The 17,696-nt window shown below is 35.4% G+C and overlaps 1 protein-coding gene across 2 annotated transcripts in view; it reads right to left on the minus strand.

Annotated features, from left to right (window-relative positions):
• The window catches only part of f13a1a.1 (coagulation factor XIII, A1 polypeptide a, tandem duplicate 1), a 45,424-nt gene that overhangs the window by 9,810 nt on the left and 17,918 nt on the right, over window positions 1-17,696 (minus strand). The window contains exons 1-6 of one of the 2 annotated variants that reach the window (XM_056450780.1): window positions 11,149-11,204; window positions 7,176-7,334; window positions 3,581-3,766; window positions 1,177-1,428; window positions 966-1,084; window positions 349-456 (exon numbers count right to left, since the gene is read on the minus strand). In XM_056450780.1, coding sequence (XP_056306755.1) covers window positions 349-456; window positions 966-1,084; window positions 1,177-1,428; window positions 3,581-3,766; window positions 7,176-7,308 — 798 coding nt within the window. In that variant the 5' untranslated portion in view covers window positions 7,309-7,334; window positions 11,149-11,204. Of the gene's footprint in view, window positions 1-348; window positions 457-965; window positions 1,085-1,176; window positions 1,429-3,580; window positions 3,767-7,175; window positions 7,335-11,148; window positions 11,205-17,696 lie in introns of those variants that run through there. The other variant, XM_056450782.1, reaches the window with a different exon arrangement.

The raw sequence follows: 17,696 nt of genomic DNA on the forward strand, positions 1-17,696 counted from the left end.
ATGAACCATTTTAAGGTTAATATTATTAGTCCCTTTAAGCAATTTTTTTTCGATACAGAACAAACCATCGCTATACAATAACTTGCCTTCTTACCCTAATCTGTCTAGTTAACCTAATTACCCTAGTTAAGCCTTTAAATGTCACTTTAAGCTGTATAGAAGTGTCTTGAAGAATATCTAGTCTAATATTATTTACTGTCATCATGGCAAAGAGAAAATAAATCAGTTATTAGAGATGAGTTATTAAAACTATTATGTTTAGAAATGCTAATAATTCTGACTTCAACTGTACTTTAAGACACTTATAAGACTTTAAGACTGCTATCAAGGGCTGCTTTCAAATCATACCAGAGCTGATGCTTGCCGAGCTACTTCAGTGGCATTCCCACGATACATTAGTGGCACTTTCCCAGCATCCATTACGAAAAGACAGGCATCCAGAACCCCCTCTTCAAACTGCAGAGAAGAAGCGAAAGTAATAATTCTTTGGTCACTTTATTTTGGTGGTCCGTTTGTCGAGTTTAAGTTACATTGCACCTACATGCCAACTAATTCTCATTAGATTATAAGTCGAATGTTAGGTTGGGGTTTGCGTTGGTGTAAGTTGTACTTACAAAGTTTATTATAGTCAGTTAAATGTCTGTTGAAGGAGCGGTATCAGCAGATATTAAGCAGACAGTCTACTAATACTCAAATGGACCATCAAAATAAAGTGCTACCGAAGTTATTTTGAAAAATGTTGAAAACCGGTAACCATTGATGACTTATAGTATTTGTTTTGGAAGTCAGTGGTTACAGGTTTCCAACATTCTTTAAAACATCTTCTTTTATGTTCAACAAAACAATAGAGGAAACTCCTAAGGGAGAGGAAATGGTGAGGAAACCTTCACTTTAGGGTGAGCTATCCCTTTCAGTGAAGGTATCAGGTTGAATATAGAAGAGCAGTTGTTTGAGAAAGCGCTAACCTGGCCAAAGTTCCATGAACGGGAGGTCATGTCACTTAATTCTCCATTGTAAATGGTGCCCACATCGTTCATCACATACTCCTGTCTTTCAGCTTCATCGGGCAGGTACACCTGATCCGCTTCACAGCAACAAATTCAAGATGAATGCTTTATCAACATACACAAACATGAAATGTTGCCACCTATAGTGGATGCACAGTTTTGTACTCACAAGGGTCCCAAGGATTGAACAGCACATAGAAATCTGTGGCAGGGTTCCTCTCAGTGCGCCTTTTTCCTAATTCACTCACAACTACCGCAAACGTGGAGAAGCGGCCAATGATGCATTGGGCATCGGGTGTTATTCCCACTTTGATAGTATTGCCTTGTGTTTCCAACAGGCGACCCTTCCAGCTCCCGTCACTCATCATACTTCCGAAGGACACAGTGATGTAGGTGCCCTTGTTTTCATCAGGTACACTGCCTGTGTGGACAGATATATATTGTTTTAAAAGGATTGTTTCCCTCCTAGAAATGACAAGTTGTAAAACTCTAATGCTGAGTTTACACTGCATGTGGTCAAAAGTGATTTGACTGCAGGATAAGGTTAGGTTAGGTTATTTATACTCAAAGGTAAATTTGGTTTGCAGGCAAGAGTTCCCATCTCATAACAGGGCAACACAAAAAAAGTAATATAGTAACATAGTAACAGCAACAAATGGACATATAGACACTTATGAGGAATAAATAAATAATCACTTCAAGTGTCCCCCCCCCCCCCAACAAATAAAAGTTTAAAACAATCTAAAATGGGTTGCTTAAATATAATTGGCTAAACTGGAAGTGGGCGGGTTAAATGACCAAAACAAAGACAGCGTTTCGGCACGGAAAGCACATCTGACATATCCATATTATGGTATTATTATGCTTTAAAAGAGTCAAAAACGTACATACAGCACCTTTAAGGGAGCTGAGTTCAAAAATAGTTTAGGTCAACAACATCAGAAACAAACGGTTCTTTTCAGATCGTCTCCACTAACAAGAACCCACACCTCAAGAGAATTTCTTACCACTGGACAGCAGCAGCAATAATTAACACGAAGCTGACACTGAGACTGAATTAAACAGTGCTTTGACAGCCGAGGGAACATCACTTTATTCAGCTGACCTAACAGCAGAATGGCACCGCGCTTGATATTCATCTGCTCTAATGAAGACGGGCAGATGTTTTCTCAGTTCTCATTGTTTGTCTGAGAGTTATTTCCAGTCCATTAGTGGCTCTGTTCTCAGTAAGTTCATGTTACTCTCAAGCATTAATAACATCACAGATGTAATTCCATCTTTGCGTGGCTATTTCTGCCTCACGATTTCTAGCTAAGTCATTCAGGTTATGCATTTCTTGCTGTTGTTGTCATTATTTTCCTCCTCCTGTGCTACACCTCCACAGCTTTTGTCAGGTTTAGTACTAACTAGACACATAACAACAGGTCACCACACTCGCTTTATTTAAAAGGAAAGTTACCCCAAAAACAAACATTCTGTCATCATTTTCCAAACTCGTATTATACTTAGTGATTTTGTCCTATATGAACAATACCCAACAGTCAGCAGTTTATTTTTAGTCTTCAAATATATTTCTATTCTCCGAAGAAGACATTTAGGCATAGGATTGAAACAACATACAAATTAACAATGACAAAATGTCAGTTAATGAACAATCTCTGTAGGAAGCACTCTTTGATATCGCTCTACACTGTAAAACACTCAACGTTATAAAATGAATTGAGTGTTGTTAACTCAAAATTGACTGAAGGTTAATTCTACTTATTTGAAAAGAGTTTTGAACTTAGTGTTGAAGAGTTAATTTAATACCTCATTACTTCAACTTAAATGGAGTAAGTTCACAGTACTCATGTAGATTAGTTTTTTAACTCAAATGGTTTGTCTCAATCGGTTTCCTCAGATGATTTGAGTTGCCTTGACTTATTGGGGTTTACAGTACTCAGTTGGTTTGAGTTCTCTTTATTTATTGGGTTTTACTGTGCTCAAATTGCTTTGTTTACTCAATTGATTAAGTTCACAGTACTCATTAGGATTAGTTTTTGAACTTAAATGGTTTGTTGCAATCGGTTTCCTCAAATGGTTGGAGTTGCCTTAACTCATTGGGTTTTACAGTACTCTGTTGGTTTGAATTCTCTTTATTTATTGGGTTTAACTTTGCTCAAATTGCTTCGTTTACTCAAATGGATTAAGTTCACAGTACTCATTAGGATCAAATTTTGATCTTATATAGTTTGTTGCGATCGGTTTCCTCAAATGGTTTGAGTTACCTTAACTTATTGGGTTTTACAGTGTAGTCTTTCCTATTATAGTACCATAGTGTGGGAAAACTAGCATCTTCCTTGAGCAAGTGGTCTAGGATAAAGATCAAAATCTCTAAATGATATGTGCTAAATCAAAATTTCATGAAATTATCATGACATATGGACACACCTTGGCATAGCTGCATAATAAGAATTCAGTACATGGAAATAGTCATATGTAGACTTATGATTGCCAAAATGTGATGCCAAAACAGGTTCTTGAGGGCATCCTTGTGCAAAGCTGTGTATTTAAATGATGAAAGACCTGCTCACCAATCATGAACTCCAGTTGCACGGTGTCCTGCGTCTCATTGAAGGGTCGGTCAAACACGATGTCGATGAGGAATTCTTTATTCCTGCGCACAATTAGGCTGGAGTTCTTGTACATGCTGGTGTTGTGGGCACGCTTGTTGTCTGTTATGTGCATATCAAGACTCTGTACCGAGAGAGTTTGTGGCACTGGAAAAATAGACAAACGAATACCACACTTTGAATTTGTCAGAACTAACAATTCAGAACAATACAGTTGAAATCAAAATGATTCGCCCGCCTGTGAGTTTTTTTTTTCTTGTCAATTATTTCCCAAATGATGCTTAACAGATTCAGGAATTTTTTACAGTATTTCCTATGATATTTTTTCTTCTAGAGAAAGTCTTATTTGTTTTATTTTGGCTAGAATAAAAGCAGTTCGTAATTTTTTAAAAGCTATTTTATGTTATACCCTAAGCAATATTTGTTTTGGATTGTCTACAGAAGAAACCACTGTTATACAAAGACTTGCCTAATTACCTTAATTTTACCCTAATTAACCTAATTAACCCAGTTCTAGTCTTTATATGTCACTAGCTGAATGCTAGTATGTTGAAAAACATCATCAAATATTATTTACTGTCATCATGGCAAAGATAAAATAAATCAGTTATTAGAAATGAGTCATTAAAACTAGTATGATTAGAAATGTGTTGAAGTAAAGTCTTTTTTCCGTTAAACAGAAATTGGGGGAAAATTATACAGGGGGGCTAATAATTCTGACTTCAATTGTATATACTAAAACTAGTCCAGTCTTATTGGAAATGCGTACCTCGGACCACATTTTTTGTGGAACATAAAATACGTTGCTCCGTGTTCATTTCATTTCACATTTCAGATGGCAAATCCACTAGAGGGCGCTGTACATTTTTGAGAATCTGAAATACGTTACTTATGGTGCTTATGATATGTTTTAAATACTTGTTCCACTTGTACACTTCAAAGAGAAGGTGGAGCTTGTTGTACAGCTCACCTTGATCATCGAACCACTGACCTAAACCCAATCAACTGTGTTTTAAAAAGCAGGCGAAGGAGAAAAGTGCACTGCAGCCACACAGTTTTACCTTGATTTTACATTGCTTTTACCTCTTTTGTGCATCTGCACTTTACCAGACTTGAATCCGAGCACTCTGCAGCACAAGTACAACACCGCACAAGGTGAGCTACCAAGCAAACTGACCGTGATAGTAAAGTTTTTCATATCCGCTTGTTAAGTCGTGACGTACAGAATATTGTTTCCGGGTCCAAACCGCTACTTATTTGAATTGAGAAAATATTTGTTTATGGCCACTTTTCAGTCCTATCACACATTTACACCTTTTTTTTTATAAAATCATAGTGTACACAACAGTCTCTGGACCTGCTGCATCACAAATACCAAAATTGTAACAATTTACAAATAATTAATCACTTTCTGGCCATTGGATATTAGGCATGGATATATATATATATATATTGCGATTGTGATTTTCGAAAGTATTACAGCGCTTCGTAAACATTTATTATTACCATTTGATGAGTCACCCCATAAAGTTTGATATAGCTTGGATGGAGATACATAGGTGTCACAAACATATTTATTACATATCATAGACACCATTAAAGGTGCCATGTACTGCATTAGTTTAATAAGTTAAATTGTTCTCTGATGTCCACATAGTACAGTAGGTTTTTGGCTTTGGTAAGTTCATAAAATCTCCAGAAATGGTTTAATAAGCTCAGTTATTGCTTCATAAAATACTCCTATAATCAGAAGGAGGAGAAGAAGAATCCATGATTGACCATATATGGTTTGTGTTATGAATATTAATGACGCGCCACTTTTACAGACACGAACACACATACACAGAGCATGATGCATGAAAATAATCCTTTATTATTAGATCATATATCACTGTAAAAAAAATGGATGCAGTTTCAATTTACTAGACCTTTTATGTTAAGCTGCTTTGACACAATCTACATTGTAAAAGCACTGTTAAAATGAAGATTAATTTCATTTTATTGTAAGTATCATTATGTGATTAAAAAACAAAGTTTTTGGCATCATACTGACGTCTAGTGTTCGTTTACCTAGAAACTGCTGTCAAACCAAGCGGCAACATCCCACACTTCCTCGTGAAGCTAATGCAGAAGTAACTGAAACTGCAATTCATCGAAATTCCCCTAGGCATGGCTCTATAATAGAGCAAATTTCTATTGACTCCAACATTAAAATGGTTGAAAAAAAGTGTTTACAACCTGGAACAAACACGATTTTGATGTATATAGCTAATATTACACTTCATGGCAACTGTGAGGGGGTGAATTTTTTATAACTCATCCATTTCGTTTATATTAAGTTATATTAAGTCTGCATAATTAAGGGCGTGGCCACTTGAGTGACAGCTAAGTCTCACCAGTCACTGTCATGTCACCTCAGCTCTGGCTGATTAGCCGCTGAGCCTGGCATGTACATCGAACTTTTGTTTTGTTTTCTGTGGCTTTACACAGTCAGTTCCATTTTGGAACAATTTCCTACAGTTATCAGATAAAATGGCATGCTGTGTGCACTTAATTGGGATCACAAACCATTCAAGTGGCCTTTATTTCCCAGGTGAGTGAAATTATATAGTTATATACCATCTCAATAAGTGTATTTGTTTTACGATCATTTATTTATCATTTATAATGTTATTTAGCACTCCAGAACCTGACAGATTGATTAGCTGTAGGCTATAAAACAGTCATCTGAAACCTTGTCATACAGTGTTATGCCTGGATTTCATTAATAGCCTTGCATTTACTAACGTAGGCTATATTTGAAGTATTTGGAAGTAATTCGTGTTTTCCTCCTTTAGAATAATGTGTTGAAGTATATATTTGTGATTTCACAATATTGTAGGCTCAAACATGTATTTCCAATGAGCATTTGGGCATTTATTTTAGCTTTGTCCACCATTTTGAATCAGGAGCAGACATGCCTAAAATAATCAGTGGCTCACCAATTTTTAAAACATCTTATCCGAGTTGGACTGTTGGACAGTTTTGGGATTTGACAGTGATTTAAAGGCACAGGTCACCCCAAAAAATGAAGATATGCACACTATTTACTCTACCTCAAACGGTTTCAGATATTTCCTTTCTTTTTTGTTGAACATAAAAGAAGATATTTAAAAGTAGCCATCGACTGTAAAGTCAGCTTAAATCTGGAGCCATCGACTATGAAGGTTTGTTTTCAGTTTAATGCTCAGATTAGGTCTGTGTGAGGTATTGGGTGTGGCTTACATACTTAACCACGCCCCTCCAGCTGTCAGTTTTGACAACAAACAGAAATGGTGAGGAGGAGGAGTCTGTTAACTCTCTCCAAACCCTTTTCCCCATCTTTCTAAATGAAATGCTACTTTACTATATCCAATCAGCTCGCAGTAGAAAAACAAGCCACGCTCTTTGTTTTGTCATTTAGTATTTCGTTTCTCTAGGAACTGCATCACAATATGGAAAAAAAACCTTGACTAAATGTTAGCATCCAGCACACATTTTATTTTATGAGTTAAAAGGAATAGAAATAGAACTTTACTCTGTCCTCTTGGCGTCACACCAGGTAAAGGTTCACACTCGGGTGGGGAAACCTCCAGTGCGTTTGAGAAGGCAAAAGCAATACGGGCACGCTGGGATCCCCAGGGCCAGGGCAGGTGGGATGGAAGAGCCATGATGTTCACAAGATCTTCACGAAAACCTTGAGGACAGAACATATTAATGTTAGACTTAAAAACACTTTACATACACTGTAATAGTATTAGAAACACATAAGTTTAAGTATCAATTCACACTATTAACTAGTCGCTTATTACCTGCTTATCATTAAGATATTGAATGTTTATTAGTGCTTAAAAGCAAATATTCTGCATGATCTTACTCTACATCCCTAATCCTACACTGTATTTATATATATATATATATATATATATATATATATATATATATATATATATATATATATATATATATATATATATATATATATATATATTTATAGCTATGAATATGGGACTTTAATCTCTGCTCTGTCAACTTTTGATGTTGAAAATGTGACTTTTATTGACATTTTAGTAGTTTGAAATATATAATTATATATAAAAGACAGAACACACAGAGAAATGAGTCTGTAAAATAACAGAAAATGGACTGGCATTTTAATACAAGGTTTTTGTAGTGTAATATACAACACCAACCCAGATGATATATCACTTTAAACTATTAAAAATGTTCAGAAAAGCCAAAAAATAACATAAACAAGTAAATAACAGGGCGAGAATGTGGTAATATCTGAAAACGTGGTAAAAAATCAGGTGAGGGTTTTTTTCTGGACAGCTTTTTTAAACTGTCGGTTGGGTTTAGAGAAGTGGGTGATCGGGTCAATCGATGCTTTTGAAAACACTATTGGTTGGGTTTAGGGAAGGAGGAGGGTGGGTCAGTCGATCGGTCGGTCAGTCAGTAGACAGTGGCCTCTGGTGGATTTACATGAATTGCGTGAATGACATTCGCGAGATAAATTTGAGATCTGAAAAAGCATACACAGCGCCCTCTGGTGGATTAGCGAAAACACTGCAAAAGAAATGTACCTCCTGGGACGTATTTGGTGCTCTCCAGAAATGTATATAGGGGTGCGTTTTCAGAATGGATTGGAAAATATTCTTAAAAGTCACTTCTTCGAACTTTTCAAGGTTAAAAATTGTTGGAAAAAAGATCAAGATCTCTTAATGCAATTCAAAAGCATAAATAAATGGGGGAAAATATCAAATAAAAACATTAATCACATAAAGCCATTAATTAACAGATATTTTTATAGTGTACATGTCTAATTCCAGCAGGAAAGCACAGACAGCAGCTGTGTACATGCGTCTACGTATGTGTTGAATGAACAAGACTTTATTTCTTTTTGTCTTCCCCCGTGGGACGATACTGATGCAATACGGTGTTAGACTATTTTAGAAACGGCAAACTCTCGGTGCAACTCTGAGAATCATAACGCACTGATGAAATATCATTCTCAACCGAGCAATGCAGCAGGAGCGAGACCTTCCTGACACAAACCCTCAAAAACAGATCCTGTCCTAAACATTATCTGACGTTGGTAAGTTTAGGGCCGGCACGCTCTTTTAAAACAAGGGTTTGCAGAGATTAGAAGAACTGTTTTCATTTCTCTGAAGAACCTCTCAGTGTTTTTTTTTCCTCAGCATGTACGTAGAACATTTAAATGATCTAAAGAGCCGTTCTGAATTTGAAGATCACTTTGTTGAATAAAAATGTTAAAGACTGATTAAAAAACACACCAATATGCCAGTACAGAACATGTAACTTGTACACACCGTAAAAAATATACATATATAAAATATAAATAAATAAATGAGCAGTTTTCTGTATTTTGTGATTAATGTTATTATTTGATCATTTACCCCCATTTACTTATGCTTTTGAATTGCATTAAGAGATCTTGATCTTTTCTCCAACAATTTTTAACCTTGAAAAGTTCGAAGAAGTGACTTTTAAGAATATTTTCCAATCCATTCTGAAAACGTGCCCCTATATACATTTCTGGAGAGCACCAAATACGTCCCAGGAGGTACATTTCTTTTGCAGTGTTTGTTTTCGCTAATCCACCAGAGGGCGCTGTGTATGCTTTTTCAGATCTCAAATTGATCTCGCGAATGTCATTCATGCAAATCATGTAAATCCACCAGAGGCCGCTGTCAACTGACTGACCGACCGATCGACTGACCCAACCTCCTCCTTCCCTAAACCCAACCAATAGTGTTTTCAAAAGCATCGATTGACCCGATCACCCACTTCCCTAAACCCAACCGACAGTTTAAAAAAACAGTCCAGAAAAAAACCCTTGCCTGATTTTTACCACGTTTTCATATTACCACATTACATTACCACATTCTCGCCCTGTTATTTACTTGTTTATGTTATTTTTTGGCTTCAGTTTTTGTTTGTTGAGAACTAATTGGACAAACTGGTAACAGCGGGAAAGCCGTCCTCATGGAGGGAAGCGGTCAGCTGGTAAGCGCAAAAGGGAACAGCATCGTAGCGTTCATTTTAAAGACAAAATGCAGCCATACGTACTTCCGGCTACATAATTCACGATCTCCAGAAATGTATACAGGGCTACGTTTTCAGAATGAGCCTATGTTGACATTTTTAATGGTTTAAAGTGCTATATTGTCTTCGTTGATGTTGTATATTATTCTATATAAACCTTGTAATAAACTGCCAGCACATTTTCTGTTATACAGACTTATTTTTCTATGCAATTCATATATATATATATATATATATATATATATATATATATATATATATATATATATATATATATATATATATATATATATGCAGTATATAAGAAGAATAATTAGCCCCCCTTTGAAATTTATTTTCTTTTTTAAATATTTCCCAAATTTAACAGATAAAGGAAATTTTCACAGTACGTCTGATAATATTTTTTCTTCTGGAGAAAGTCTTATTTGTTTTATATCGGCTAGAATAAAATCAGAATTTAATTTCTTTAAATCCATTTTAAGGTCAAAATTGTTAGCCCCTTTAAGCTATATATTTTTTGATAGTCTACAGAACAAACCATCGCTATACAATAATTACCCAAATTATACTATATACTATACTTGCCTAATTACCCAAACTTGCCTAGTTAACTTAATTACCCTAGTTAAGCCTTTAAATGTCATTTTAAGCTGTATAGAAGTGTCTTGAAGAATATCTAGTCTAATATTATTTACTGTCATCATGACAAAGATCAAATAAATCAGTTATTAGAGATGAGTTATTAAAGCTATTATGATTAGAAATGTGTTGAAAAAAATCTCTTCATTAAACAGAAATTGGGGGAAAATAATAAACAGGGGGCTTATAATTCAGGGGGGCTAATATTTGTGACCTTAACTCTGTTAATTAATACATATTTTTACAGTGCTTATGTTTTTGCATTTTTTCACTGTAGAAAAATGCTGGGTTCCACACAATTCATTTATGTTTCCCAACACAAATCAACTAAGTTAACTTCATTGTTTTTACCAATCTAAATGGATTGAACATAAAACAATTGAGTTGATTTTAAATAAGTAATTTGAACAAGCATTAAGTGTTGATAGCACATTAGATTAAGTACCAATTCTCAAAAGCAACTTGTCGCTTATTACCTGCTTATAATTAAGAAATTGGCTGTTTATTAGTACTCATAAAGTGCATATTCAGCTCATTCTACATCCCTAATCATACCCAATTCCTAAACCTTATTAACGATTAATAAACAGCAAATTAGGAGTTTATTATATATTGTTTATTAATAATGTAAGTAAAGTAATTGCTTTTTTGTATTCAAGAAAACATAAAGAGGACCATCAAAATAAGTGTAACTCTTACACTTCACTGCATGGAATATCAGAGAAAAGTATTAAAGTATTAACATCTGAAAGACAAGCGGAGAAAGTTTAAGTTGAAGAAAGAGTCATTAAAAGTGCTGAACTCACGGTCTGTGTGTTAGAGTAGATGGTCTGCTGAGGAAGCTCCAGGCAGATGTGCTCATCAGGAGCTTCATGCTGATTAATAAAGGCTCAGGACTTCCTCTTTTACTGGAAAAACAAAGACCTTCGTGAACCAAGAGCATCCCGAGATCAGGTCATTCTGACATACAGATCTGTGACCCTCTGATTCCTGATGACCACAGCCCATTGATAGATGTGTGTATAACATTCATATCTGATAACAACCCCTAATTAGGAAAAGATATGAAGTGAATTGAACAGTCCCAGCAATGACGAGATATATGCTCAATGCATTTAAGATCAAATGAGGCATAAAAATGTGCTTTAAATTATTATATTAAAGAATAAAAATTAATATGACCATGCGTCAGACAACAAAATGATCCAAATGATAACCAGTTTAAAAGCTTGAAGCTGTATATTTAGTATATTTCCCTTTCAAATTTCCCTTTTAAAAGTTTTTAAGTAAAAAAAATTCTAATTAAGCTCTTTACAAATGCACATTACTACTTAAACATTATAATTTGATATATTTGCATGAGAAAATTTACTAAATTACCTCCTGGAATTCCTGGATCTTTATTCTTTGAGGATTTTGTGGTGTAAAATAATTTTTTCCCCCATAATTTTGACCGATAAATTGTGTAGTTTCCACAAATTTAAGACTGCAAAGACTTTGCATTATATAAAATTGTAAGTATTATTATGTAAATATTTCCGCTGGGCATAATTCCCTACATATGAAAAGCTTTACAAATATATTTCTGCAACATGTTTCCTAATCCTGCACTGAAAAAAAGATCTGTAATTTTTCTGTTTATTTCCGCTGGGGTGGAATTACAGAAATTTGCGGTAGGCACAGGTTTAGAGGTAAGGATAGGTTTAAGAGTTGGTTACAGTTAGAGAAATGAGATTGGGCTGGTTATAGGCACAGGTATAGAGGTAAGGATAGGTTTAAGAGTTGGTTACAGTTAGAGAAATGAGATTGGGCTGGTTATAGGCACAGGTTTAGAGGTAAGGGTAGGTTTAAGAGTTGGTTACAGTTAGAGAAATGAGATTGGGCTGGTTATAGGCACAGGTTTGGGTAGGTTTAAGAGTTGGTTACAGTTAGAGAAATGAGATTGGGCTGGTTATAGGCACAGGTTTAGAGGTAAGGGTAGGTTTAAGAGTTGGTTACAGTTAGAGAAATGAGATTGGGGTGGTTATAGGCACAGGTTTAGAGGTAAGGGTAGGTTTAAGAGTTGGTTACAGTTAGAGAAATGAGATTGGGGTGGTTATAGGCACAGATTTAGAGGTAAGGGTAGGTTTAAGAGTTGGTTACAGTTAGAGAAATGAGATTGGGCTGGTTATAGGCACAGGTTTGGGTAGGTTTAAGAGTTGGTTACAGTTAGAGAAATGAGATTGGGGTGGTTATAGGCACAGGTTTAGAGGTAAGGGTAGGTTTAAGAGTTGGTCACAGTTAGAGAAATGAGATTGGGGTGGTTATAGGCACAGGTTTAGAGGTAAGGGTAGGTTTAAGAGTTGGCTACAGTTAGAGAAATGAGATTGGGGTGGTTATAGGCACAGGTTTGGGTAGGTTTAAGAGTTGGTTACAGTTAGAGAAATGAGATTGGGTTGGTTAGACTCAGGTTTAGTAGTAAGGGTAGGTTTAGGAGTTGGCTACAGTTAGAGAAATGAGATTGGGGTGGTTATAGGCACAGGTTTGGGTAGGTTTAAGAGTTGGTCACAGTTAGAGAAATGAGATTGGGGTGGTTATAGGCACAGGTTTAGAGGTAAGGATAGGTTTAAGAGTTGGTCACAGTTAGAGAAATGAGATTGGGGTGGTTATAGGCACAGGTTTGGGTAGGTCTAGGAGTTGGCTACAGTTAAAGAAATGAGATTGGGCTGGTTAGACTCAGGTTTAGAAATAAGGGTAGGTTTAAGAGTTGGTTACAGTTAGAGAAATGAGATTGGGGTGGTTATAGGCACAGGTTTGGGTAGGTTTAAGAGTTGGTTACAGTTAGAGAAATGAGATTGGGCAGGTTAGGCACAGGTTTAGTGGTAAGGGTAGGTTTAAGAGTTGAATACAGTTAGAGAAATGAGATTGGGGTGGTTAGGCACAGGTTTGGGTAGGTTTAGGAGTTGGCTACAGTTAGAGAAACGAGATTGGCCTGGTTAAACTCAGGTTTAGAGGTAAGGGTAGGTTTAAGAGTTGGTTACGGTTAGAGAAATGAGATTGGGGTGGTTAGGCACAGGTTTGGGTAGGTTTAGGAGTTGGCTGCAGTTAGAGAAATGTTTGATGGAATTGGTATATTTTATATGCTGATTAAGGTTAGATACTGGTATGTGTAACACTGAAAAATGTCTTTTGTTGCTTGTTAAAACTACTTATTTTAAATGAATTGGTGTTTTGGGGGGACAACTTAATTGTTTTATGTACAGTCCACTTAAATTTGTAAAAACACTTCGGTTAACTTACAGTGAAGTTTGATTAAGTTTAGATACATGTTTAGTGGTTTGGTTTGGGTAAAGTGTTGGTTAAATTTAAAAGCACAGTTCATGCTGTAGGTTTATGTTTTGGTTTGGTATAGAAACATGTTTAATAGTATTTGTAGGTTTAAAATAATGAAATGTATCAAATTTACAACTTTATTCGATTGAATGAGGTACTTTTTCTTTTTTCAATTAGTGCCTCATCAGTCAATTAAAGTTGTGAATTTATTTTGAGGGCTTAAAATAAAAGCTGTAATATTAAGTCCTATAATTCCTCAAATGTGTTATGTGTTTCCATCAGTAAATTCTTATGTGAAGGTTAATCGAAGGTGATGAAGTGTCAATAAACAGTATATCTTTTGTTATGTTTTCTGAATTAAATGGGGAAGTTGTTTACAAGCAGAACAATAAATGCAGTTCATAACCTTGATGCATAATCAATATTCAATGAAATGTCATACATCAGAGAGAAAGCTGTTGATGATGTCTTTTTTTCAGGGTACTGTATTTGTTTTCAAATATGCAAGATAGACAGATCCGTGCAGTAGGTTTTACAATACAACTCATGTAATTAATTGTGTGGCATGCCATTTCTTTTCTTTGGTTTGTTTTGAAGTTGATTATATAACTAATAACTATATATTCAATAAAACTATAGTGATGATCACCAAGAGCAGCAATTCATACATCAGCATCTAAAAAACATGAAGTAATAAAAGAAAGGGAACTTCTGATAGAATTTCAGTCAAATGTGTAAAATTGAGTTAAACTTGAAATGCATTTCAGTGAGCACTACTTTACAGTATCAATTATAACTCATTGTAATAGGGTTATATTACATAAATGCAGCTTGTTATGTTGAATATCAGGAAGTGCCTCTGCGGTCACGTCAATAAAGCATCACTGCAAAATACAGGGAAATTAAACTTGACATTTTCAGTTTGACCCAAAAAGTCAGCTTGCCTTGTTCCTAGTTTATTAGTTGCCGTTTAAAAGACAAAATATGAGGAACTGAAACTCTAAACAGATTTGAGAAATTAAATTAAAGTAATACTGATAAACTTGAGTTTGATGATGACCTCCAATGAGAAGCTGGTCTAAAACGTTTAAAACATTTGCTTTGGGGATTGAATTTAGAAGTCAGAGAACACCAATTTAATATCTAACTAACATTTTACTGTGCTAATAGCATATTTATCACTATGCTAGCAAAAATGATCATGTTGCTAACATAGTTAAACCTAGTTAAACAAGTTGCTTGCGTTTCTAGGTAATACATTGTTAGCATGTTTACTGTGTGTACCAACATGGATTAACATATTGCTAACATGTTTATGTTTTAATATCATGCTAACATGTGCCTACAGTAGCCTATATTAACACAGCCATCAGTTTTAATCATGTTTAACATTTCGCAAACATGAATTAGCACATTTTAGCACGTGCTTCAGTATGTCAGCACTGATTTTGTATTCGCATGTTAGCCTTTTGTTAGCAGGTTACTAGTGATTTCTAACATGTTTTAATGCGTTATTTTTGTCCTACATCTGTTTAAGTAGCATGTTGACGTTATGTTGATGTTAGCATGCCTTTAGCTACAGTAGTTGCTTGGCTTTGCGTCCAATAGATTTAATAATTGAGAAGGATTTCAGTATATTGGCTGTGATAATATTAAAATGCAAGTTGGATGTTTAACTGGTTACACTGAGTGAAACAGAAAACTAAATTAAAAAAAACTCCAGGGGTTTTGAGAGGTCTGGATGCAGACGTAGTGCAGCTGCAATCTGAGCTGCATGCCATGGTTGTTAATGCGCACACCTAACAGTGATGTCACTAGCTCCACTGAGTGCATTGTGACTGACATTGCATCTCAGAGATATGCAATCTCAGCCTGCATCATTAAGGCTGCATCCAGATGCTATTGGGGGTGTTAGGTTCAACCATCACTAATTTTCTGAAGGTTGCAATCTTTATTTTCACCAAAAGATGGAGCCAATAACTGTTCCCATCCCTGCTTGACCCACAGAAATCTTTTTAATATTGATTAGGATTATTATTCAGTTAGCACTGTCGCCTCACTGCCAGATGGTCACTGGTTCGAGTCCCAGCTGGGCCAGTTGGCATTTCTGTGGGGAGTTTCCATGTCACCCCACAGTCCAAACACATGCGCTATAGGTGAATTGAATAAGCTGTAGTGTGTGTGTGAATGTGAGAGTGTATGGGTGCTTTCCAGTACTGGGTTACAGCTGGAAGGGCATCCGCTGTGTAAAACATATGTTGGGATAGTTGGTGGTTCATTCCGCTGTGGTGACCCCATATAAATAAGAGACTAAAGGAATGAATGAGCAGAGGTTCTCAATAATACAGTTCAGACTTTGGATTCTCTACTAATGGTGTGGTGTTTGATTGGGGAGATATATAAAATGTGCAGTGTTGGTGAGATGTATTGACTAATTTTATTTTTTATTGGTTTGTTCTGAATGGAGCCGGCCTACTGTATTTAGGTCAAAGTATGGGTAAAACCATAATCGATGAGGCTCACTTCACTTTCACTATTTTCCACAATTTTATTTGTGCAGATCATTTAAAAGCTCTTAAGTAAAGTGATATACTTGACCCAAAAATATACAATTTCCTCTCCCTCGTGTGGTTCCAATCATTTATTTATGACTATATTATCCACTTTGAACACAAAAGAAGATTTTTTGAATACCAGTATCCATTAACTTGCTTAGTAAGGGAAAAAAATACTATTGAATTCAATAGCTAAATGACCGATATATGTATATATGTGTGTATATATGTATATATGTGTGTATATATGTATATATGTGTATATATATATATGTATATATGTGTATATAAATATGTATATCAGTCATTTAGCTATTGAATTCAATATACGTATTCAGTATATATATATATATATATATATATATATATATATATATATATATATATATATATATATATATATATATATATATATATATATATATATATATATATACAGTTGAAGTAAGAATTATTAGCCCCCCTGTTTATTTTTTCCCCCAATTTCTGTTTAATGGAGAGAAGTTTTTTTTTCAGCACATTTCAAATCATAATAGTTTTAATAACTCATTTCTAATAACTGATTTATTTTATCTTTGTCATGATGACAGTAAATAATATTAGACTAGATATTCTTCAAGACACTTCTATACAGCTTAAAGTGACATTTAAAGGCTTAACTAGGTTAATTAGGTTAATTAGGCAGGTTAGGGTAATTAGGCAAGTTATTCTATAACAATGGTTTGTTCTGTAGGCAGTGGAAAAACATTTTGCTTTATCAGACATCCTGTGAAAATTTCCTTGCTCTGTTAAAATCATTTGGGAAATATTTTAAAAGGGAAAAAAAGGAATTCAAAGGAGGGCAAATAATTCTGACTTCAACTGTCTCTCTCTCTCTCTCTCTCTCTCTCTCTCTCTCTCTCTCTATCTCTCTCTCTCTCTCTCCACTCCCTTCCTGTTGGTTGTTGTTGATCTATCTCTATCATGGCGACATGGTAGCTCAGTGGTTAGCACTGTTGCCTCACAGCAAAACTGTCGCTGATTCGAGTCCCAACTGGGACATGTTGGCGTGGGTTTCCTCTGGGTGCTCCGGTTTCCCCCACAGTACAAACACATACGCTATAGGTGAATTTAATAAACTAAATTGGCTGTAGTGTATGAGTCTGTGTGTGTGAATGAGTGTGTATGGGTGTTTCCCAGTACTGGGTTGCACCTGGAAGGGCATCCGCGGTGTAAAACATATGCTGGGTAAGTTGGCGGTTCATCCCGCTGAAGCTGAAGGAAAATTAATGAATGACTATCTCTACAATAACTTATAAGCTAAATTGAGTGTGATGTTGGATAAGCCCACAAGAGGGCGCACATAGTCAGTGGAACTTTATATCTGACAAGAAAATGCCCAGCTAGTTCTAATGAATGTAATTTTTGTTCATATTTATTATCATTTAGTGGATAGGAAATATTAATATAAAAATAGGCTAAAGAAATCTGCAAACAACCTCCACAAA

The sequence above is a fragment of the Danio aesculapii genome, chromosome 24 (assembly GCF_903798145.1).
Source record: "Danio aesculapii chromosome 24, fDanAes4.1, whole genome shotgun sequence".
In the NCBI taxonomy this organism is placed as follows: domain Eukaryota; kingdom Metazoa; phylum Chordata; class Actinopteri; order Cypriniformes; family Danionidae; genus Danio; species Danio aesculapii.